Raw genomic sequence first — 25,393 nt, 5'->3', positions numbered from 1 at the left:
TTTAGGAATAAACTACATTCTTTTACTTCCCCTACTTTCCCTCTTTAACATATGCAAATTATGCAAATCAGTAGGCCTGGATACTTGACCAAGACCATACCCTAGATAAGCTTGAACTGGTTCAAGTGGTTTGGCCTCTCTAATTCCCCTGACTGCCTTCTCAAAAAGCATGTGCATGCGTACAAGCCTCTGACCTCTCACCTGACCAACCTTGAGGCCTGGTTTCTGCTAAAGTTTGGGGGGTGGAGGGGAAGTACACCTTTAGTTCTGTAGAAACAAAACTCCTCTTCCCATTTGTTACAATGTAACAACCCTATGGGTATAGGTTCTTTTATTCCCATTTTACAGATGAGGAAGCTGAAGTGGCTTGCCCAAGGTCACACAGTTAGGAAAGAGCAAAGTTATTTTGATCTCAGGTCTTCACGTTCAAAACATCGCTGGCCTTTCCACTCCACCACAGCAGTCTTCTCCCATATATGTTTTTATATGGGGATATAAGATAGCTAAGCATTTTCTCCCTGGACATTGAGCATGTATTTATAATTCTGGAATCACACAGAATATTTTATTGAGTTAAGTGAGAATCTTTCCATAGAACTAAGAAGCTAAAGCCTAAAATTGAGAAATGCAAAGCAACTAAACTCCCAAATTGTACATATATAATTGTGTATATAATATGTTTATATAGACACACATAGATACATAGACCTATATATGCACATAATATATGTACATGCATGCACATGTATGCATCTATGTGTGTACACATATATGTTGTGTATTTATGTACCTAACTGACTAGAAGCGGTAACCAGCACAATAAGGAAGGAAAGGGAATTTATATTTATGTAGTACCTATTGTGTGCCAGCATTGTGTGCTAAGCACTTTTTACAGATATTATTTCATTTGATCCTCACAACAACTCTGGGAAGTAGGTGCTGTTATTATCTTCATTTAACAGTTGGGGAAACTGAGGTAAACAGAAGTTTTAGTGACTTGCCCAGGGTCACACAACCAGTAAATGTCTGAGGTAAAATCTGAACTCAGGGCTTTCTGATCCCAGGCCCAGCACTCTGTCCACTGCATTACCAGCAAGGGACAGCCAGTTGTCTCATGTTTGTTCTTAGAATGTGCAATTAGTGTGTGGCATACAGGTAGAAGAAAAAAAGTGGGGAGGTGAGTGAATGAAAACATTCATTGAGCACCTCTTACTAGATGTACAAGACACATCTTTGGAGTTTTTATAGGTTGTATATGTGCCTTAAAGAATCCAGATGGAGGGAATGTATGACGACAATGTAAAAAAAAGTACTTTTCTTTCTAATGGCATTAGAAGAGTCAGCTGATTTGCTTTGCCTGTGGTAGGTGTCTTTGTCAAGATTAAGGGATCATTCAAATTAAATGAACATAATTAAGCATCTACTATTAAGTAGGTACTATGCTAGGTTCTGGGGAAAAAGAGGCAGAAATGAAATAGTCCTTGCCCTCAGGAAGCCCACACTCTGCTAGTTGAATACAACACAGACGCAAATAAATAAAGAAAAGATACTTTCAGGAAAGAGTAAGCACTAATGGAAGGGAATCAGGAAAGATGTTGAGTAGGAGACAGAGGCTGAGCTGAGCCTTGAAGGAAGCTAGAGATTCTAAGGGGCAGAAATGAGGAGGAAGTATATTTCAGGCATGGGGAAAAGGCTATGCAAAGCATGAAGATAGGAGATGAAATGATAAGTCTGGAGCCTAGGCAGTGGGTCAGTTTCACAGGAAAAATAGAGCGCATCAAAAGAAATAACTTTTAAAATAAGTTTTATTGATATATTTTGTTTTTGTCACCTGGACTTCTCCTTGTGTCTTTCTCCCTCCTCTCTCCCAGAGGGCCATTGTCAAAGGGAATAGTTTTAAATAAGCCTGGAATGGTAGGTGAGGACAGAACTTAAGAGAGGTTTAAATACCAGGGAGAAGTTTGCACTTTTTCTTAGAAGACATTTGCAGCTTCTTGAGCAGGGGAGTGACTTTGTCAGACCTGTGTCTTGGGAATATTAATTTGGCAGCCCTGTTAAGAATGGGTTGGAAAGGAGAAGGAATAACTGAAAATTGTGGAGCTCATTCAGGAAGCTAATGAAATAAACCCAAGTGGAAAGTGATTAACTAGGGGAGTAGCTGTGTGAGTAGAAAGAAAGGAGCTAAATATGAGAGGTTTGCATAGGTAATCTGAGACTTAACAAGTTATTAGATATGGCAGTGGGGGAGAGGTGAGAGAGAAGAGAGTTGAGAGTACTCCATCTTTTCAAAACTGAGTAACTGAAAAGATAGTGGTGCTCTTGACAGAAATAGGAAAATTTGGAGGATAGGATAGGCTTGGGGGAAAATGAGTTCTAATTTGATTGTGTTGAGTTTAAGATATCTATAGACTATCCATTTGTAAATGGTTCAATAGGCCATTGATAGTGCATTAGAGGGTTTTAAGAGAGATTAGGACTGGTTGAATAGATGTGAGTCTTTTGAAAAGAAATGACAATTAAATATATATGAGCTGATGAGCTCACCAAGACAAGAGTATGTAGGAAAAAGAGAGACAAAGACCAGGGCTTTAGGGGACATCCATCCTTAATAATAAGTAGTTAACCCAGAAAAGTAGACCTTGATTCCAAGATCAGGCCAATAGGAAGAAAACCAAGTAAGAAAAAAGTCACAGAAGACAAGAAAGAATGTAATATCTCAAAAGAGAGAATGATCAGCAATGCTAAAAGCTGTAAAGAAATCAAGTAGAATTAAGACTAAGAAAAGTCCATTTGATTTTGTAGTTACGGGATCATTGATGAACATGGGAAGAGAAACTTCATTGGAGTGTTGAGATCAGAATCCAATTGATGAGGAATTCAGAAGTCAGTGGGAGGCAAGGAAATGGAGCCAATGAATGAAAAGGACTATTTCTAAGAGTTTCACTATGAGAAAATTGTTTGAGGAAACAAAAAGGTTAAAGGAAGAAGTTTTTTGTTTGGTTTGCTTTTAAGGATGATGGAGAATAGGGTATGTTTGTAGCAACAGGGAAGAAGACAGCAGATAAGGATAGACTGAAGATGAAAAGGAAGGAATTATGGGTAGGGAAAGTTTCCAAGAAAGATGGAATCAAGAATACAAGTAAAGGTTGGTCTGGGAAAATATAAGGATTATTTTTTCTTTAGAGACTGGAGGAAAGAAGAAGACAATGGAGGATAATACAGTATGGTTTTGAAATCTGGATTAAGGAAGAAGGAGTTCATGACAAATGATGTCTATATTCTCAGTAAATTGGAGGAGAAGTCCACTTCTAGGAGAGATATTGGCAGGATAGATGATATAAGGAGAGAAGAAAAGGTTTGGAATACCTGGTGTGGAGAGTGTGATAGTCATCATCAAAGAATATAAGTGTTGTTGCCATGCAGCAGTGAGGACCCAAATAAAATTCAATAGAACAAATTTACCCAGTAGATGTAATTCTTCCAGTATCACATATGGGAGTAGAGAAGGTAGCTGGGAGAGGTTAGCAAGGCATGCATACTAGTAAGACAAAGAGAGAAGTTATCAGTTCTTGTCACCTGCTCTGCCCATTTTCCCAGGTTATTTTTGGTGACTTTTCTAAGTCAAATGCCTCCCTCATCCCCAGGGAATGGTCTCCCAGATTCCCAGCTTTACAATTTTGCCATTTCCCACATAATGATAATGTAGACATTAATAGTAAGAGGGTCATTTTCTCACAATTCCAAAAGGGACCCATGACCAATCTTAGTGAGGTGCAGAGTAATGATAAATCATACTGAGCTTAACTCTGTTTAAAAAAAAAGTGAAATTAGGTTAAGTGAATCACAAAAGCATCTTGAGGGGATTGTAGAGGTAGGAAAGGACAGTGTCTCTTCTTTGTCTTAGTAAATGTAAAATGTGAGCTCCTTGAGGGCAAAGACTTGCATTTTTCTATACCTCTTTCCTAGTAAAGGCCTTGCACAAAGTTAGTGCTTCATAAGCATTTATTGAAATTATTTAGTGATGGGAGGTTTTTATGAGCTGTACATACATATAGACAGATAAGAAGACCAGAAGGCCAGTTATTTTGTTGTTGTTGTTTTTAAACAGAACAACTTAGAAAATCATTATTTCCTTCTTCCTCATTAGCTGCCTTCCTGACTAACTGCTCTGCCCCTAGCAACATACAAGGCCTCCCAAAGGACCAGAGTCTAGTGTAGTTTATCCTGATTTACAATTCCCTAAAGTCAGTAACGTATTCAAAAGACATATCACCTAATTTAAACCAGTAGACTTAAGCATTCTTCTCTTGAAACCAGACTTTGTCAATAAAAATAAATTGTGGTTCATAATTGAAGAGATGAATTTGTTTCAGTCTTTCAAGCTAACTTGTCAGCTTTTTCTTAGTCACCTTATACCATGGAATATTTCTGTCACATGGCCAATTAATGTATGTGTAACATACACATACACACAAACACATACACACACACACACACAGTGTTGCTATGAGATTGAATTTACAATAGTGCAAGTCCATACTGGACCTTTCTCTGTCTTTTAGAAAAAAAGTGATCTCTGTAGATTCCCAGTAACCAAATCCAAGCATGAAAAATTGGATGATTCCTAAAAGACATTGTGGTGTGATGGATATAATTGGTCTTGGAGCCAGGATCTCTTTGAATCTGAATCTTTCTTTCAATAAATTAGTTATCCCTCACATCTGAATATTCATTCAGTATTCTCCTGAGTGTTCTCACTTAGACCACATTTCTCCATTTTGTCCATGAGCATATTGCAAGCAATTAACAAAGACCTTACTAAATCTAGGTAATCTTTGTCATGGAATTCCCTGGGCCAACAGTCCAGGTACATTCCTGGATCTACTACTTGCCACCTGTGAGAATTTGATTAAGAAATGTCACCTTTTGAGGCAGCTAGGTGGCACAGTAGATAGAGCGTTGGCCCTGGAGTCAGGAGGACCTGAGTTGAAATCCAGCGTCAGACACTTACTAGCTGTATGACCCTGAGCAGGTCACTTAACCTCAATTATCTGAAAAGAAAAAAGAAATTTCACCTTCCACTGCTTTCCTTATTTGTAAAATGAGAGGTTAGACTAACCAACTACCTGTAAATCTACAACCCTCAGAATCCTGTGTGAAAAAAGGGAAGGAGGAAAGTTTAGAATAACTTGTTCTTTTTGTGTGAGATAATTGGGGTTAAGTGACTTGCCCAGAGTCTAGTAAATGTTAAATATCTGAAGTTGCATTTGAACTCAGGTCCTCCTGACTCCACAGTGCTCTATCTGCTGCACCACCTAGCTGCCTCTGGAATAACTTACACTTGAGGCACTCATGCTGTTTAGTAGAGATTGAATGCTTGCTTTTCCAAGTGTTCCCAAACCATTCTTTTAATAGGCTCTAGAATTTTCCGGAAATAAGATCTCAAACTCACAGAGCACTTTAAAGTTTACAAACCATTTTACATCTATTATATCATTTGATTCTCATAAAAACCCTGTTGCATAGAAGCTACCATTGTCCCTATCTGTATCCTTAATTGAAACCCTTCGGCATAGTGGATAAAGAGACTGCCTTGGAGCCAGGCTAGACCTGGGTTCAAATCTTCCTGCTGGTATGCCCCTGGACATACTGTTCAACCCCTTAGAGGGCTAGGGAACTGTATAAGTTGCAAAGAAGTCTCTGACCTACACGAGAACATCCTTATTTGGGAGTTATCTACAGAAGAAATCACAGGTCCATTCCCTATTGTTATCACTACTATACTCTGTATCAACTTTGTTATCTGCTTCTCTAACTCATCATCCATTTCTTTCTTCTGACTGGGTGGTCAATATTAAAAGGCCATTATAATATTGTTTCTGTTTTACCTAAATGCATAATAGAAACACTGTGCTTTCACAATCTAGTTTGTCATTTTAGTGGAGGAATATACCCTCCAGGTATACAATGTTTCCTTCTATCTACTCTATTCCTTTTGAAGAAGGTATGCCCTTTTGTTGCCATATTCCAGTCATGAATTAGCATTGCAGCAAGTGTCCATGACACAGAAATGAATTAGTCCTTACCCACAAGGTTGACAGGTGGTTGGCCTATTGGTGGTAATGCTTTTCTGTATAAAGCACCATCCCAAAGTTTGCAGAAAAAGACATTTGAACCAGAACCGGTCCCTTGCCCTAGCATTCTGGTTGAACGAGGTTCCATTGCACAGATATTCTTCGCTTCTAGAGGGCATTGGTTTTGTCCTTTATCCCCTTGGACCACTGGTAATTGAATCTTAGGCACTAGTATGCCTAGTGTATCCATGCAGATTTTAAAGCCTTGCAGTTGGTGAGGTTTTAGTTGTATAAGTTGGCATGTAGTTGAAGAGAAAGATAAAAGTAGAAATCTGATGTTATGGTTGAGCGTTTCAGTTGCGTCTGACCCTTCATGATGCCATTTGGGGTTTTCTTGTCAAAGATACTGGGCTGGTTTGCCATTTCCTTCTCCAGGTCATTTTACAGATGAGGAAACTGAGGCAAATGGGGTTAAGTGACTTTCCCAGGGTCACATAGCTATTAAGTGTCTGAAGCCAGATTTGAACTCAGGAAGATGAGTCTTCCTGATTCTAGGCCTGGCACTCTGTCTACCGTACCACCTAGCTTCCCTAAGAAGTCTGATGACCACCTGTCAAAGAGAGATAAAAGGATTTGTGACTAGGGTGGAAGTAGAATTTAAAGTCTCTTTCAACTCAAGGTACCATCAGGAAAAATCTGCATCGCAAGGCCTCAAGAACAAATGTTATAAGAGGATGATTTAAAGAAATTGTGGATATTAGCCTGGAGAAGAGAAGACTTAGAGTGAATGGGAACATGTTATCTGTCTTCTAGCACTTGGCAGAATTGGAGTCATTCTGCTTGGCCCCATTGGGCAGAATTATGACTGACAAATGGACATTTAAGAGATAGATTTAGGAATGATAGAAAGAAAAGTTCCATGATAATTAGAGCTATCCAAAAGTATGTCAAGCTGCTTCCAAGGGTAGTGGATTTCCCATCACATCTGAACTGAAGCTGACAGCTTATTATATTTGGGATTCTTGCTGAGCTAAAGGGTAAGCCAGGTAACCGATCAAGTTCTTTCCCCCTTTTTAAACTCTGTAATTCTGTTTCTTTGACATGCTTAGAAATCCTAATGTCTCATATTTGGCCTTCCTAGTAGTAGTGGCTTGTTTTTCCTCTTGGTGATGGTGCTTTTCCAAAGCAATCATTAGGATTCCATTGTTTCATTTAAAGTCTGGGTTTTTCTCCCCTCTTTCTAGGATGCTGATACAGGTTTGTGTGTATTTTTACTGCAAGTGCCTGTGGCGCTGTATGAAATTTGTGGTGAGGAAACTAACAGGACGGTGTGAGCTACAAAGAATCTGTTACAATAACAAGCCAGGAGCCGGCAGAACCATGAAAATAGGTAAGTAAATAAAAAAATTAATGATACAATAGACAAAGCACAACAGAGCAAGGAAGGGTGGGAAGAGTTATATGGGGTCATGTGCAAGCAATTTTACACCTAAAGTTCATAAAATATCTTAGAAAAATAATGGTTGAATCACATTTTCATTTATTGCTTTAACAGAATCATCACTGAGGGATTCAAAAAGTAAGGTGAGTCAAGTTTTACATCTCTTCATGGAGTTCCAGGGAGCCTTTCACTTGATGCCTGTTTTCCACCTTCAAAATGAAATGTGACTAAGAAGCACTCAGAGCTATGTGACCACTGGGTCTCAATGAAGACATTTGCCTCATACCATAGCACTGTGTCTAGTTGCAGCCCCTCTGCATGTTTTTTTTCCTAGATATACACAGAATATTTGGCACAACCAAGTAGGGAATCTTATGCTCCTGATTGCCATTTCTCTACATTGGCAAAGTGCTTCATTGAGTTTATTGTCTCACACGTTTTTCCAAAATACAAAATTAATATTGTAGAAACTGCTTTTATAATGCTTTATTTCCAACAGAAGGAAGGAACTAACAGTAAAATTACCCTTCACAGAGGGGTGGTAGGTAGTACGTATGGAATGAGACATACATTAGCGGAAATGGAAAATATATTGATTTCTTTTGTTTGACTATGCTTCATTGATACAAAGGAGGGTTCTATAGGAGCAGAGAGAGGGATCATTGGGAAATAACATGTGCAAAAAAAAAACATGGGTGAATTGTTTTTAAAGAAGCAAGTGAAAACGGAAAATACAGCTGAAATTGTTTTTTCCTCCATCTAGAATTTCCTGTATATCCAAATCCATTCACTACACAATCAGAATTTCCCAGTAATAAAACCTTTACTGTGAACAAGCCACTAGCCTTTTAATACACAGAGTTTAGCACTTCTTCTGAAGGGAGAAATCAATGATTGCTTTTTAAAAGATGACTTCCAAGTCTCTTCTGTTTTTCTTTGATTGTGAATCTTGATTTTTTTTATCCCATTCTCCAACTTAATCATCTGTTAAATGAGTTTTCCCATATGCCTCTTTTTTAACATTAAGTATGATAGTTCTATTAGAAGCCATTTTTGTTTAGAAGATGAATCACTAGTTTTGGAAAGTTGGATTGTGTATATAGGATCATGGGATTTAGAGCTGGAAGGAACATCAGAAGTAATCTAGTCCAACCCTCAGGGCAGCCAGGTGGCACGGTGGATAGAGTGCCAGGCCTGGACTCAGGAAGAACTGAGTTCAAATCTGGCCTAATTATCTATGTGATCCTAGGCAAGTCACTTAACCCAGTTTGCCTCAGTTTTCTCATGCATAAAATGAGCCGGGGAAGGAAATGGCAAACTACTACATTATCTTTGCCAAGAAAACCCCCAAAGGGGTCAGAAAGAGTCAGACACAACAGAAAAACGACTAAATAACAAGTCCAATCCTCTTATTCTACTGATGAGGTAAACTAAGGCCTGGAGAAAAGAAGTGATCTGCTCAAGGTCACAAGTGCTCAGTAGCAGTGATAGGATTAAAATCCAGGTCTTGTGATTCCCAGCTGAAAGTCCTTTTCATAGTACCATGCTGCCTCTTACTAGTTAGAGAAAATAATTTGTTAATTGAAACAAAAGTAGAAAGATGCCAGGGAGGGGATTCTCAAAAAACAATCCTATCAGAATTCATAAAAGCCTTTCCTACTGTTTACATCATTAACACTACCTAAATTTTTTACAGAGACTTTCTCTAGAGAATTTTAGATAAGTTTTCTCCAGGGAAAAAAAACCATTATCTCTTATATAGATCTTAACTTCCTAAGCATTCACGTGGATTATTTGTTGTAATTTTTTGCTATTAAACATTGTGATTTCATATGCAACAGAAACACTGGACAGCCCAGCCATCAGTATAGTGTGGTGTGGTGGATGGAGCACTGGCCTTAGAGTTGGAGAACATGGATGCAAATCCTGAATTTTCTGTGACCTTTTGCCTCTTGGCATCAGTTTTTTCATCTGTAAAATGAGAAAGTTGGACTAGACCCCTCATTTCTTCCTTCTAGCTTAAAATCCTATGAAAATGGATATTGTTTAAGTTACCATCGTTGTTTAAGCTCTTAAAGGAAAGTGATTGACGGAAGGATGTAACTGGCTTCAACATGCTTTCCAGCTGTTGCAGACTTCAGTAAGTGTTCACCCTGATGCAATTGAAAAGACTGTCGATGACATCATGGAACTGAAAAAAATCAATCCTGACATAAATCCGCAGTAAGCATTTGTTGAATTGAATGTAAAAGATGGTTACTATAGTCATCTGTATAAATGATGTCAAGCAGTACTTGGCACATAAGAAGCTCTTAAATACTTTTTATTTATTCATTTATTTCATTCATGCTCATAACAATAACTCACATACATGTGGCACCTTTAGGTTTTCAAAGTATTTTTTTATCATGACTGGCATCTATATAGGGATTTAAAGTTTGCAAGTGCTCTACAAATATTATCTCATTTGGTTCTCACAACAATTCTGGGAGGTAGATGCTGCCATTATCCCCATTTTAAAGATGAGGAAACTGAGGCAGGCCGAGGTTGGGTGACTCTCTAGGGTCATACCAGTAAGTGCTTTAGGTCCTATTTGAACACAGATCTTCCTGACAACCAGGTTCAGTGCTTTCTTCATTTTGCCATCTAACTTTACAACAACCCTATGACATAATTGCTACAGCTTTTATCATCTTTACAGATGAGGAAACTGAGTCTCAGCCAGGCTAAGGGTCTATGATCACATAGCTATTGTCACAGACAGGATTAAAACTCAGATCTTTCCAGCTTAATATCTACCATTTATCTCCTACAGGATACATATCAAGCACCTGGTCCCCTGACTCCATTCATTCTGAATTACTGCCAGATTAAAGTGTAATTGGGAAATATTTAACAGAATAAGTAAAGATTCAGTAGAATATAGACAATGTTGATGTTTGTCTAAGTCGGTATGCACTCACAGGGATCCTTACATCATTTCTATTTGCGTTCAACTCTACTGCATGACTTGCTGCCTCTTAAGATAGAAAACTGACCTATTAACTTTCCATTTTTTTTCTGAGGCTACAATGATGAGCCAAATGCTCTGATTGTCAAATCAAATAGTCCCAATAGACCATTGAAAATGAACATATTTCATTGATGTGGTTTCATAAATGGCAGTGGGCATAGTGGATAAAGTCAGGAAAACTCAGTTTCCAGTCCTGCTTTCAACACACAGAGACAAACCATTTAAAGTCTTAGTGTTCTGGGCAGCTCTCTAAGACTGAAAGTTTTGAGATGGATCAGTGATTTCATGCTCATCCCTTCTGGGGTGAACACTAGTGCTTCTGACTAGGCAGATGTCACACAATGAGCTTCATACGCAGACAGGGGTATAAGAACACTTGTATGGTTTCTTTATCTGGTGTCTGCTTCACATTAACAGCAAGTGCTCCCACTGTCAATGTACCTGAGTGCCCTCGGCTCTATCAGGAAGTGAGCCTTTAGTTCAGGAGAAACTGATAATCTGGTGAACAGCTCCTCATGCTTCAGGAGCACTTGGAAGATGCTGCCTGGAAAGCTGCTCGACTCTCAGCCTTGGTAGTTCACTTTAACCCTTCATTTTCCATGACTTTTAAGTCAGATTTTGGCAAGGACATTTGGGAAAGGGAGTTTCAGTTTCAGAAAGAGCCCAAGACTGTTGAGCTAGAACCTCTTTCCTTTCTGATGAACAGACAGCACTACTTGCAAGTGGGTAACATGGCAAGCACCAACACCCAAGAGTTGCAGCCAATAGGGATCTGAAAGAGCATTTTTAGAAAGGGATTGATTTTGGAGTCATTCACTGTCCTGGAGCTTTTGTCATTCATTTCCTTTTCCTTTTTTTTCCTTTCTGATCCAAATCTATCATTTCATCTAGATAGGAAACTAACCTCTTGGGTGGAAATTCCTGCTATGTAGTCTTAGAGGGGTGCTTGGGAAGTTAAGTGCTTGTGGTCACACACTTAGCTAGTAGGTGTCAAGGACAGCACTTGAACCCAGGTCTTCCTGATTCCAGCTTTCTATATACACCATCATGCTGCCTTTCTTCCTTTTTCTTATGTATACTTATAAATAGTGAATTAATGCCATGGTAGAAAGAATACCGGAACAGCTAGGTGGCACAGTGGATAGAGTACTGTGCCTGGAGTCAGGAAGACCTGAGTTCAAATCCAACCTCAGATACTTACTAGTTATGTGACCCTAGGCAAGTAACTTAACCCTGTTTGCCTCAGTTTCTTCATCTGTAAAATGAGCTGGAGAAAGAAATGGTAAATCACTCTAGTATCTTTGCCAAAAACTCCAAATGGAGTTAAATGGCAAATCATTCCAGTATCTTTGCCAAGAATGAAGAGTCAGACGCGACTAAAATGACTGAACAACAACAGAAGAGAGAATACTGGACCTAGAGTCAGGAAGACTTGCGTTCAAATGTGACCTCAGACACCTACTAACTGTATGACCCTGGGCAAGTCACTTAACCTGTTTGCCTCAGTTTCCTCAACTATGAAAAGAGGAAAAATAACACCTACTTCCCAGGATTGTGAGAATCAAATGAGATAATATTTGCAAGGCATTTAGGACAGTGCCTAGAACATAGTAGGTGCTTAATAAATGCTTGTTTCCTTTCTTCATTATTATAATGTGGTATATGCCATATTAAAACTGTATGGCTGATATTTTTCCTGCAGAAATTTGGGAGGATCTTAATTCATTTTCAATCAAGTTGAACTAAGAATTTAAAACACAAGACTATAACTGGGCCTGTATGTGTATAATCATCCAATAAGTATTGACAGAGATTGATTTAGGTTGAGTTTATTATAGTCTATGGAAATTATCGTATGAATCAATCAGTCAGCAAGTATCTACTACATTATGTGCCAAAACATTGTGCAAGGCACTAGGAATACAAATACAATAAAAGAAACAATTCTTACAAGGAGATTCCAATCTAATGGGAGACAATAAATACAGATATGTGTCTGTATATATATATATATATATATATATATATATATATATATATATATGTACATGTACATAGATATGTGTGTGTACACACAATCCCTTGCCAGCCCTTTCATTGAAAGACACTGGGAGGACACTTTACAAGAGTCTGAATCAGTGTAATCAGAATTGATTCCTTTGTTGCTTTTTCCTGCCACTTCTACTTTTTCTCCCTTTTGCAGAGAAGGCATAGAAAGTAGAAAGAGCCCTGGATATGGAATTGGGAGGCTTAGGTTTAAATCCTGGCCTCACCACTTACTGATTGTATGACCTTACACAGGTCATTTAACTTCCCTGAGCCTCAGTTTCCTCATATGTAAGAGAAAAATAATATTTGTATTGCTTTCCTCATAGCTCTGTTATGAGGAGCTAAGGAGACAAGGTATGAGAAGGCATTGTAGCCATAAAGTACTGTATAAGTGCAAATGTAAACTTTGCGTTTTAATCACGGAGCCCATACAACTCAGTATTCTCAGTATCATCTACATTTCCTGTGAGTCTGTTACTTGTCCATAATTTGGAAGTTGGTACAATATGCCAATGTTGTGCAAATGAACCTGAATGTCATTCATTTAAATATTGATGGACCCCCACAAGGATAAAAAACAATAATAAGGACAACTGATATTTGTATATTGTTTTGCAGCTTACAAAACATTGAGCATATGTGATCTTACTTGATAATCACAGGAACCTTAGAAAGTAGGAGATGTCCCGATTTTACTGATGAGTAAATTCAAGGAGGAGAAATGATTTATTCAAGGTCACAGAGCTCATAAGTGGAATAGCTGCGATTCAAACCCAGGTCTCTGCTTCTGCCTTGTGTTCCCCAACAGCTACAAATGGCACTATCCTAGGAACTTTGGGTAGTGTGTAGTTCAGTGGCTTAGGAATAGTAAGATGATGTGAAGAATTAATTTAATTCCATTTCTGCCCTCAAATTAGGACATGACTTAACCTTTCTGCTCATTTATCTGGTCCATAAAAGTAGGGATTAATATACTATACTTGCTACTCACCACAAATATTCAGTGCCTCAAACTAGGTGTAACAAGATGCTGAACAGCATGGACAGAGAGCTGTATTTAAAGTCAGGAAGACCTATGTTCAAATCCTGCCTCAGACAATGAATACTTATATGACCATAAGCAAGTCACTTAATTTTTCTGGTTTCCTAATCTGTAAAATGGGGATAATAATGCCTATCGTATTACCTATAGTAATAATAGTTGACTCACTCATTTGTGAGACCCAAATGAGATGTCTTTAAAGCACATTGCAAACTTTAAGTCTGCATGTAAATGTAAACATTAGCATTATTATTAACAGTAATAATTCAGATGAAATGATGGACTAAAGAATTTTGAGGATTAAAGCGTTTGAGGGCTATATAGAATTGGTAAATGATATTGACATCTGCCTTCTTTTTTGTGTGAATTCATTTAATATTCATAAGCACATGCCATCTGAGTAAACAAGCAAATTGCAGAATGGTAATGAATATGTTAGAGAGTCACACTCCTACCCGATAATATGTCAGATAGTCATACTCCTACCTGATAATATCAACCTGTATCCATATTATAACTAAAAATGGTTGTGCAGAATCCATTTAAGGTTCTTAAGTGATGGGTAATGCATGCTCTTCCAAGGAAACTTGTCCCATTTTTTAAAAGCTCTGATTATTTGAAAGTTATTTTAATATGAAGCTGAAACCTAATTCCATGTAATTTTTTATCCACTGAAGTGACAAAGAATGTTCAGCCTTCCTTCCTCATGATAATCCTTCAGATTGTTGAAGATGACTACTATATCACCCCTAAATCTTACCTTCTCCAAGCTAAACATCTCAAATTCCTTCAATAGATCTTTTCATTACATGGCATTTAAGTCTCTTACACATTTGATAGCTCAGTTTGCTTTGGATATAGCCCAATTTTTCAGTGTCACTCATCAGATGCCATCCTGGGGCTAAACAAAACATTCCAGATAGAATCTGGCAAGAGCAGAGTTCAGTAGGACCATTATTGTCTTTGCTGTAGACATCACACTTTAATTGCTGCAGGATAAGATAGAAATTTTTTAAATGGCCATCTCATATGATTGACTCACATGGGACTTGCAATCCACTAAAACCTCTATATGTTTCTATGTGAACTGCTGTCTAGCCACATCTTTCTCATTCTATTTTCATGTATTTGGATTTTGAGCCTAAGTGCTAGACATGATAATTATCTCTATTTAGCTTCATCTTTTTAGTGGTAGAATATTAAACCTGTGTCATCCATTAATTGTTCTATATCATCCTGAATAGATATTCCTAGTTTAGTACCATAAAATTCTGTCCTTTGTCCTGTCATGCTCAGTAATTTTATCAGTAACTTGGAAGAGGACAAAAAGGGACAGCCAGTATTATGGATAAACATGCCAAATGCTCTCAGTAGACTAGAACATGGACCTGAAACCAAGAGGGTAAAATTTATTAGGGATGACTATAAAGTCCTGTGTTTAGGTTTTATAAAAAATGCCCTGAACTGATGCAAAGTGCAGTAAGCAGAACTAGGAAAATAATATACATGATGACTTCAACAAAGTAAAGGGAAAGACAACCACAAAAAAATATAAAATGAATTTTGTGAAAGTGTAAAGAGCAAGCTTTTCCCTTAAAGAAGAAGATACCACTTCTTGCTTTTTTGTAGAGGTTGTGGTCTATAAATAAGGAATAATACATATAACCAAATTTTTTTGGTGTATTGATCAATTTTACTGAATATTTTCTTTTCCTTTTTTCCTCTAAAAATCTTTGTTTTAAGGGCTTGTTTTCTTGGGGATAACAAGGAGATATTGATATGGGCAAAACTAGGCAAAGTACAATGAAAATAACAATAAAAGCCTATTAAAAAAAAAGAATGTGCAAATACAGGATGAAAGAGATCTGCCTGGTTTGGCAGCTGTTCATATGATAAAATGTATAGGAGTTTTAATGGAACATAAGCTCAATTGATATGAACAAAACAGGTATTTAAAAATCTTACAAAATCTTGGGCTGTATCAATAAAAATCTCAGAAAATAATAGTCTCACTTTAATCTATGGGTGCCATATCTTGAGTCTTGTGTTCAATTCTGCAAGTCACATTTTCAAAGGGAAATTGATAAGCTAGACTACAATGAGGGAACAGAATAGGAAGATGAAGAGACTCAAAATCATGAAATATGAGGAAGTTAATGGAACTGAGCATGTTTAACCTGGAGAAAACTGAGGAAAGACATGATATCTGTCTCCAAGTACATAAAAGGGCTGTCTCATAGAATGTGGCAATATCTCTATGTTCCAGAGGGCAGAAGCACAGTACAACCAATCAGTGGGAATTACAAAAGTGCAACATAAGCAAGAATTTTCTTTTGATTACAGCTGTCCACTAATGGAATAGACTATCTTATTGGGTAATGAACTCCCCATTATTAAAAGTGTTCACACAAAACCTGGATAAGTTTATGTCTGCCATATTTGCTATATGAGAAATTTCTGTGTCAGGTAGGTGGTTAGACTACATGGCCAATGTAGAATTTTCTACCTCTAAGATTTTCTGATCCTATCATTAGTGTAATAAATATCCCAAGGACATTGTAGAATGGACCAGCAAAACCACCAGCAACATTTTTCAAGTTGTCTTTTTTTCTATAAGATCAATCATTTGAGACACCTCGGCTTAAGTGAAAGTCAAAATTAGATGTGTTTTTTAATCAATTTTCATATGTACTAAAGTAGTTATAATAACAGATTTCAAACTATGCGAAAAAAATCTTTTGATAGTTTATTTTTTTTCATGAAAATTATCCTACTGAAGATGAATTTAGTGAACAGATATCACCAAAATACCAGTCTCTCTTGTTCTTTATTGTTTCTTTTCCATTTGTGAATGCTTTAGGTTGGGGATCTCTCTCCAGGCTTGTCTTCTGCAAATTGTAGGGTATCGAAACCTCATTGCAGAGGTTGAAAAGCTGCGTAGAGAGCCATATGATTCAGATAATCCCCAGCACGAAGAAATGCTTTTGAAGGTTAGTACTTGGACAGCATGCAGGACCAGTTATAATAAGCTTCTTATGATTTCCAGTCATTTTCCTGCTGGCTTAACTGTTGGAAAAATAATTTCTATTTCTTTCTCAACTTTCTTTTCTCATGCATTTTCTGAAGAATAGGGCCCAGTTTTGAATAGTTAAATCAACCGAGAAAACAGCCAGGGTCATTTTTCTGAGTGTTGGACACTTGACTGAAGCTCAGGCTGGATAAGCAGTTTTAAAATGCTAAAACAAGAAATACTGTTTGCCAAGTAGTGACCTGGGATTTTCATTTATCACTCTTTATACACATCAAAGAAGATGAAGTTGGTTTCTGCCTTAAGCAATCGCTCCCTTGGGAAATTACCCAAGATCTTAATGGTGATTATTTATTCATGCAACTAGAAGGATATTAAAAGAGGAAGTCACAATTTGTGTCTGGTGTGTTTGAACTGTTGGAGAAAGAGGTATAAAATAGCATTGGACAGTGTTTCAGCAGTGTATGACTTGAGAGTGTAAAATGAAACATTAATAAATTATGCTTTAAAATATTAAATTTTGCATTAAAAACTGTGACTTCCTAGAAGAAGGTAAAGTATGGCTTCTGAAAATGGCTTCTGTGTAATATAAATTGATTTTTTAATAAATGGAGTATTTGGGCTGCTAATGACCTATCCTAGAATAAGTAGTGAAAACGGAATGATAGAAAACATTTGTTTACTGGCCTTAAATTTGTCTAATTGGAAAAAAAAACAATAGGAATCTAAATTTTAAAAATATTTATCCATTTGCAATTTTCTTTGTGACTAGCTGGGTATGTACATGTATACAGTTGACTTAGTTATCCATGGTAATGCATATGATGTAGATTATTAAACTATCCAAAGAATTGGAGTTCAAGAGCTCTACTCAGGCTTGTGTGAGAGAGCCCAGCAATTCTCAGGTTCTCTGTTCTAGAAAATCCTTTGGAGCTTTCTGAGTGGGACAAGAAGATTATTTGCATACACAGGTTTTCCTCCCTTGGAAGTAGGACCATTCTTCCCTTGAAAGTAGGTCCCTTGTTCTTGTGATTTCTGCTACTAGTTCGTATTTGTCTCCTGTGGAGTCCTCCAGAAGAAGGCTCTCTCTTCAACTGACACCCTTTTTATATGTCCAGCACAAAGGAGTGACTCCAATCCCCAAGCATGTGAGCCCACCATTCCATGCCCAACTGATCTGTAATATCCCAGGTCAATCAATACATTCCTAATCACTGAGATTCAATCACTCATATTCAATGAGGTATACATGATTTTACAAGTGTCAATTTTGCAAGTGCTGAAGTCCTAAATAAAGGCTCACCTATTACTAAGCTTAAATTCTTTAAATTATCCGGCTCATTTTTTGGCTATTTATTTTATACCTCCATACCGTACTGGATAAAAAAAAAATATGTAGGATCCAAAAAATGTATAAGACTTGGTTCTTGCCCTCAACAAGCTTGCAGCTAGTTGAAGCAATAATAGTAACACATAGGAAGCATTTTAAACTGTCATAGTAGTAAGAATTGTAGTAGGATCTGAGGGAAGAGAAAGACTAGCATAGATTGGAGTGCTTGTAGAATGTATACTTACCGGTATGCTCTCATGAACAGTTTCGTTAGAAAGTAAAAATAGTGCTTGCGTTCAAAGTTCAGGATAGCCCACGGTAGACCAGGGTCCCTAGTCGCATCTTGGGAATAGGGAATAAGGGGGGCATGTTCAGAGTTGGGGTGGGGAATGGAATGAGCAAGGGCATAGAGATGGGAATATACAGGAAATAGTGAAGAGACTGGCTTGACTAGAATATAGAGTTCATGTTTCAGGAAATAAGACTTGTTAGGAAGAATAAGGCACTTCATGGAGGGCTTTTGAAAACCAGACAAATGTGTTTGGATTTGATATGCAGGATAATAGCCACGTGGATTTTTGGCTTTTTTAACTTGATGTGGGAGGTAATACAATGAAAGTAATGAGTTAGAAAAATTTAATCAAAGTAAAGCAATGTACAATAATCCATAGTAGTGTCCTGGACATCAGGAAGGAGTAAATTTAAGAGAGATTTTGAAGGAAGAGTAGATAGGATTTTGGTATAGATTGGATCTAAGGAATGAAGGAGAAGGAAAAGTGAAAAATGATTTCTAGCCTATGATACTTACTAGTATACCCTTATGAATAGTTTCATTATAAAGTAAAAATGGTTCTTGCCTTCAAAATTTAGGACAGCTCACAATAAGCCAGATTCTCTAGCCCAGGGATGGGGAACCTGCAGTCTCAAGGCCACAGGGGTGGGGGTCTAGATCAGGGGTGGGAAACCTGAATCCAAATGGATTCAGTCAAAGGGCCACACTTGAGGACCTAGAGGGCCACATGTGGCCTTAAGGTAGCAGGTTCCCCACCCTTGTTATAGTGCAGCTTTTTAACTGAGTCCAACTTTTTCAGAACAAATTCTTTTATTAAGGGGATTTATTTGTCTGTGAAGTTTGGATTTAGTCAAAGAACTTGAGGACCTAGAGGGTCACATGTGGCCTCTAGGCCAGAGGTTCTCCACCCCTGCACATAACTTGTCAATGGAGAATTTCAAAAGGTTAAAAAATTATTAAAGCAGTGAATATCATGTTTCATGAGTGATAAAATCATTAATATAATATCTGATACTGAAAGGTCATAGATTTAAAGCTGAAAAGAACTTTAAAGGTCATTTAACCCAATCTCTCATTTCATAGATAGGGAAATTGAGACCCAGAGAAGTTATGATAACCAAGTTCACACGGAAAGTAAGTGGCAGAACCAGGATTCAAACCTAATTCCTCTAATGCCAGACTTAGCATTCTTTCTGATGACCTATGGATTTGTAGTAGCAAGAGGACCAAATCCCAAATCTGCTACTTTTTACCTGTATGAATTAAATATATTATTAAGCCTCTTTGGGCTTCAACTTCCTGATTTATGAAAAGCCAATTTTGAATCTATAAAGTTCCTTCCTGTCAGAAATTCTTTATTACCTTGCAATCTAAAGGGTGTCCCTAAAGTCTGGACACATAGGCAAAAATGTTTGGCATATCAACAGGCCTTAGCCCCCTTGACTTCTTTTTCTGGGGTGTGCTAAAGGAGAAGGTGTACTCAATGAAAATCACAGATGCAACACACTTGATTGAACGCATAAAGAGTGAATGTGCTAAAATTGACAGCAATGTGGGTTTATTGCATCCAGTTCATGTGAATCTTGCAAAGCACATCAACCTTTGCATCACAAATGATGGAAATCATATTGAACATGTTATTTGTTAATATTCCAATTAAATTAAATTTTGTTGAAAATTTCATTCATTCCATTTCTTGAAAATATGCATTTTTGCCTATGTGTCCAGACTTTTGGAACACCCTGTAGTGTATGTGGTTTCCTTAGAGCACAAATATTTTTGCATACAAGCTACATGCAGAAAAGCAATTTCTGCATTTGACCCACTGATTCATTGGGAAAAGATCTTCTTAAGATTGGTTAGACTATTAGCACATTTAATACAATTGAGAAAATTGAATACAACAAGCTTTTTTATTTTCTTCATTCCTGTTTGACTTTGTTTTCCCAACATAGATGTTCAATTAGGTAGTTCTATTAGTTTCTTATGTATAAGAAATTGAGATTACTTTTACTGGAGCAAAAGTGGCTGACTATTCAACAGTGGCAAACCACTCCAGCATCTTTGCCAAGAAAACCCTAAATGGAGTCATGAAGAGTCAGACGTGACTGAAACAACTGAACAACAAAAACAACATTCAATAATTATCTATCCTGAGGGTTCTGTTGAACTGAGATCTAATTTCTGTTTTGATGAATGTGAAAAACTGGTGAATTGGGGAGATTGTAATTAAGTAAGGTCCAAAGGTATTTTCTCATACCAACATATGAAAATTTGCCTTGAGCATGAGAAAACTATTTTATTTCAAATGCCTTGTATTTCTGCCATTTTCCAGACACATTATATTTACCATATATGCCAGAAAGACAAAATATCACTTTTGATAAATTTTTTGGATTAGGTCCCAGAATAACTGGGACAATTTGCAACTTTTTTGTTTGAATTTTCATTAGTTTGATATCATATTTTAATTCACATAAATGTCATGTATGGGATTTTGTAGCACTTAACTGCAGATCAATATATTTGTATTATAATTACTTATGCTCTTTCCACATAAAATCCAATATCTTATGTCACTTTGTAACAATGGTCTGGGCCCTCAAAGGCCACTCCAGTGGAACACAAGTCCTGGGTTCTTATGAACCCAGTAATGAACCACATTTTTATCCCAGTGTCATATCAGTCAGTCACCCCAAAATGAAACTAGCTAACTTCAAAGAGGCTCATCACCAGATTAACTTCAGGAGGATGAATTGATTTCCACACCAAAGTACTCTCTGTTGAGGAAATTATGGAGTGTTGAGAGAGTAGCCATATACAGATTTTTGAAGTATTCAAATGTAGTTTGTGCTTGAAATTGTACCTAAACATGAAAATGGATAATTTTTCCGAGGAGGAAGTATGAGAATGAGGCAGAGGAGGAGACGCATGAAGCAATAAATGGTAGAAGGGAAAATGTTTCTTCAGTCAATCAATAAGCATATATTAAGCACCTATTATGTGCCAGGCACTTGGGAAAGGCCAAAGTGAAACAGCTCAGGAGTTTACATTCTAATGGGAAAGACTTTAAGGATATATGTAAGTATATACAACATATAGAAAGAGCATGAATACAAATAAATACAAAGTATTTAAATAAAAGGTAGTTTGAAAGTGAGGACATTAGCACTTCAGGGATCTGAAAAGGCTTCATGATGACGGTGCTACTTGAACTTTGTCTTGAAGGAATAAAGTCTTTGAGGTGGAGGTGGGATAGGAATTCATTCCAGGCCTGGACAGCCAGTGCAAAGACTGGATCACAGAGTGAAGGAAGGGAAGTAATATCCAATGAGATTGAGACTAGGCTGTGGAGGGCTTTAAAAGCTAAACAGAGGAGTTTATGTTTTATCCTAGAAGCAATGAGAAAGCAGTGGAGCATCTTGAGTAGGAGAGTGGAGTGATGAAACATGCATTTAAGGTAAATCACCTTAGGAGCAGTGTGGAGGATGGAATAATGTGGGAAAAGACTTGAGGAGGAAGACCAATCGGGAAGCCATTGTAATGATCTATCTGATAGGTGATGGTGGCCTGAACTAAGGTTGTAGGTAATGAGTAGGGAGAAGAAGTTGGATATGAGAGAAATTTTGTAGGTTAAAATAGCAAGATTTGAAAACCTCGGATATAGTCATTTAATATTGATTCATTGATATGTGGGGAGAAGAATGAATCCAGAATAACACCAAAGTTACAGACCTAAAAAAAAACCTATAAAAATGGGCATGCCTTCTACAGAAATAAGAAAGCTTGGAAAAGGAAGGGTCTCAGGGAAAAGATAACAAGTTCTGTTTTGGACATATTGAGTTTAAGATGTATCCAAGACATCCAGTTTGAAATGTACAATAAGCACTTGGTGATGCTGAGCTGAATCTCAGAGGAGAGACTGAGGCTGGATGCATAGATGAGAAAATCATCACCACAGAAATAGTTAAACCCGTGGGAGCTGATGAGGTCAATGAAAGACAGAGTAGAGGAACTAGGATGGAACCTTGGGGAACAGCCACACTGAGACAGTTGGGGTATAATCTAGGTGACTCATCAACAAAGAGGGAAGAGGAAGAAAGAACGGTTGGGAAGGTAGGAGAACCAGCATGGAGTGGTAATTTGAAAGACCTTCATTTGTATTAGATCACAGATTTCAAAATATTATCATCTTTAGCTCAGGTAGTTGAGGGATAAGAACCATTGGGAACTAATCAGATGTTAAGAGTATTATATATTGCTCGATTTCCTTGATTGAAAAAGATAATTTGGATTACCAAGACTCTCTAAAGTAATGATTGTTAACTTTTCCTATTTTTCTTTTGAACTTTTATTAATTTATAATTATTTCACTGTAAACATGTCTAAATTTAAATGAAAGGAAGAACAAGTAGAAAATTGGGAACTATTTCATAAAACTGTGAAGAGAATTTTATTTAAAATGGTAGTTCCTCTTGGAGTTCATTTTTTATTAATGTTAAAAATTAATATAATTGTTTCTCTCTACAACCCTTGACCATGTGAGGGAGCAAGCATATCATTTGAGGATTATTCATTATCCTTACCTCCCTTCCCTTTATCCTCTAGCTACATGGCCTTTCCCAAACCACTAGCTGCTACATCAGAGAAGTAGAAATCAAGTTAGTCCTTTTTTTCATTTTATTGACAGCTCTACTAACAGATTTAGCCTAAAAGCTTTTGATTGCTGGCTAAAGAGAGATTTGAAGATTATCTATGGATATCAGTTATCCATACTTATAGGTTTCCTACCCTATCCTGCTTTCTCAGTACTATAAATAACTAAAGTAATTCTTCTCAAGAAGAATATAATCGGATAAATACAACTTCTTTTAATACATTTTTAAAAAATCTCAATAAACAAGGTTTAAGACTTTAAAAAACTTTCTCAAAGTGTGTGTTACATATACTCATTAACAAGTTATATTGGTCTCTCATCTCCAGTTATGGAAATTCTTGAAGCCTGATACTCCTCTGGAAGCTCGGATTTCTAAGCAGTGGTGTGAAATTGGTTTCCAAGGTGATGATCCTAAAACAGATTTTCGAGGGATGGGACTTCTGGGACTATATAATTTGGAGTAAGTATGTGGAGGGTCAGCCATATTTAAAAGTAAAATGACAGCCCCAGTATTCTATTTTTTAAATGTTTACTTGAGCAAACTTGAGTAGTTCAAATTCTCCTTAACACAACTTCAGGGCGTTTCTTGGAGAACACATGGGAAAATGTTTAGACCTTTGTTTTAATGGCACAACTAGCCATACCTTCCTTACCTTTATTGTTGCGTATCTCACGTGATTCTTTGTTAATTCACCGAATCTCAGTGGGAAAAGAAGTCTTAGAAATTATCTAACCTTTTCATTTTACAGAAAACTAAAGTCCATTAGAGGTCAAATGATTGACCCAGGTTCCCACAGCTAGTTATTGACAAAATTGAGCCTAGAACCCAAGGCTCCTGATTTCCAGGCCAGCACTCAATTCCATGTATGATCAGTGGATTACCTGTGAGACTCAACCCCAAAATGTGTTTGAGTTTTAAAATGGACTTGCATTTTTCTCTTATTTTTAATGACATCTTTTTCATCCTGAACTTTTTTCATGTTTTAAATCATAGACCATGTTGTAAATTGTTTAAGCCAGAATAGATTTATTAGAATGTAATATAAAAAACAAATGAGAAGCAAAGGAGCCAGAAAAGTGACATTAAAATATATCCTACCTTATAAAAGCTCACTTTTTTCTAGCACTTTAAGATTTAAAAATAAAAGTGTAAACCAAACAGCATCCAAGCCTTAGCATTACCTGTAAGTCACACTCAGGCTGTGGCCTGCATATCTGCAGCCCCATCAGACTAAACTGCAAAATAATCAGTCCTACTTATTAAGGTTAATTTCCCAGGAAAGCTGCAAAATGGAGACATAGACATAACAATATCATTATTCATTTAGATCCCTGGTAAATGAGGCTGGTTTCATTTTTAGCTGTGGTGCTATTTCTGTACATGTTCTTTCATAACTAGTTGTGTGACCTCAACAAATGATTTCCCTTCTCTGAGGATCACCTGTTTCCTTCTCTGTTTTGCCATCTGTAGAATTCATGTAATAGATATAAAAGGGTGGTTGTGGTAATCTAGTGTGAGACAATGTATCTAAAGACATATGAAATATTTTTATTCAGTGTTTATTATTATGGTTGTATAGCACCTTGCTGGGACCCAGGAGAGACATCTGGCTCAGGGGTCAAGGGTGGAGCCCTGGCTAACATCCAAAATGGTGATGAAAAAATCCTCTTTCCCATTCTGTCATCCCACCAGGAGTCCTACCTCTATCCCCAGACTGTGCTCTACAAAAAACATTGATATATAGACTGTGATTCCCCCTTAGACTATGGCCCTCAAGCTTCCAGAACTCCCATGGAATGAAATTGTCTAAAGTGACATATGCAACCTCCTTCTTTCTTCCTACATGTAAACATCGGTTGCTAAGAGACAGTTGCTGGCATTCTGCATGGCACCCCCTGGTGTTCAGAACTATCACTGCAATCTTGTGAATAGTACTCTTTCCCAAGAACATGCCAAAAAAACCCTTCTGGTCTACGGGCCAGAGGTGGGAGAGGGGAGAAAGGGGGCAGATCTAGTGCCACCTGATGACCATTTTCTGATCCTAGTTCTGAGCCGTAACCAGTTATATCTTCCATTACCAGCCCTTTTTCTTCATTACCTAGAAGGAAAGCAATATAGCATCTGGGTATATCTTTTTTTAAAAAAATTAATTCAATATTATTTTATTTGCAGTTCTGAATTCTCTCCCTTCCTGCTCATCCTCCCCCTCCCCTTTAGAAGACAAGAAAAGCAAAACCATTACAAATATGTATAGACATGCAAAACAAATTCCCTCATTCTGGCTAAATCTTAGAATCAAAATCTTTGAACTCTGATGTTGAAATCATTTTCAGCTGTTAGGAAACTTAAAAACATTTTTCATCTTTTTCAGTCAGCTAAATGTGCACATGAAACAGATACTAAATAGCTGCATCTCTATGTAAAAGTGGTAGAATATAGATCTCTATAGTGAGAGATATACATCTA

General features: G+C 37.2%; 1 protein-coding gene across 2 annotated transcripts in view; it reads left to right on the top strand.

Annotated features, from left to right (window-relative positions):
* Positions 1–7,316: 7,316 nt before the first annotated feature.
* ELMOD1 (ELMO domain containing 1) overlaps positions 7,317–25,393 on the top strand; it is a 34,829-nt gene continuing 16,752 nt past the window's right edge. For both annotated transcript variants that reach the window (XM_036742741.1, XM_036742740.1), the window contains exons 1-5: positions 7,317–7,464; positions 7,630–7,658; positions 9,641–9,738; positions 16,480–16,609; positions 23,253–23,386. In XM_036742741.1, coding sequence (XP_036598636.1) covers positions 7,320–7,464; positions 7,630–7,658; positions 9,641–9,738; positions 16,480–16,609; positions 23,253–23,386 — 536 coding nt within the window. In that variant the 5' untranslated portion in view covers positions 7,317–7,319. The remainder of the gene's footprint in view (positions 7,465–7,629; positions 7,659–9,640; positions 9,739–16,479; positions 16,610–23,252; positions 23,387–25,393) is intronic.

This window comes from Trichosurus vulpecula, chromosome 2 (genome assembly GCF_011100635.1).
Source record: "Trichosurus vulpecula isolate mTriVul1 chromosome 2, mTriVul1.pri, whole genome shotgun sequence".
Classification (NCBI taxonomy): domain Eukaryota; kingdom Metazoa; phylum Chordata; class Mammalia; order Diprotodontia; family Phalangeridae; genus Trichosurus; species Trichosurus vulpecula.
This window is presented reverse-complemented; position numbering and strand designations above follow the sequence as displayed.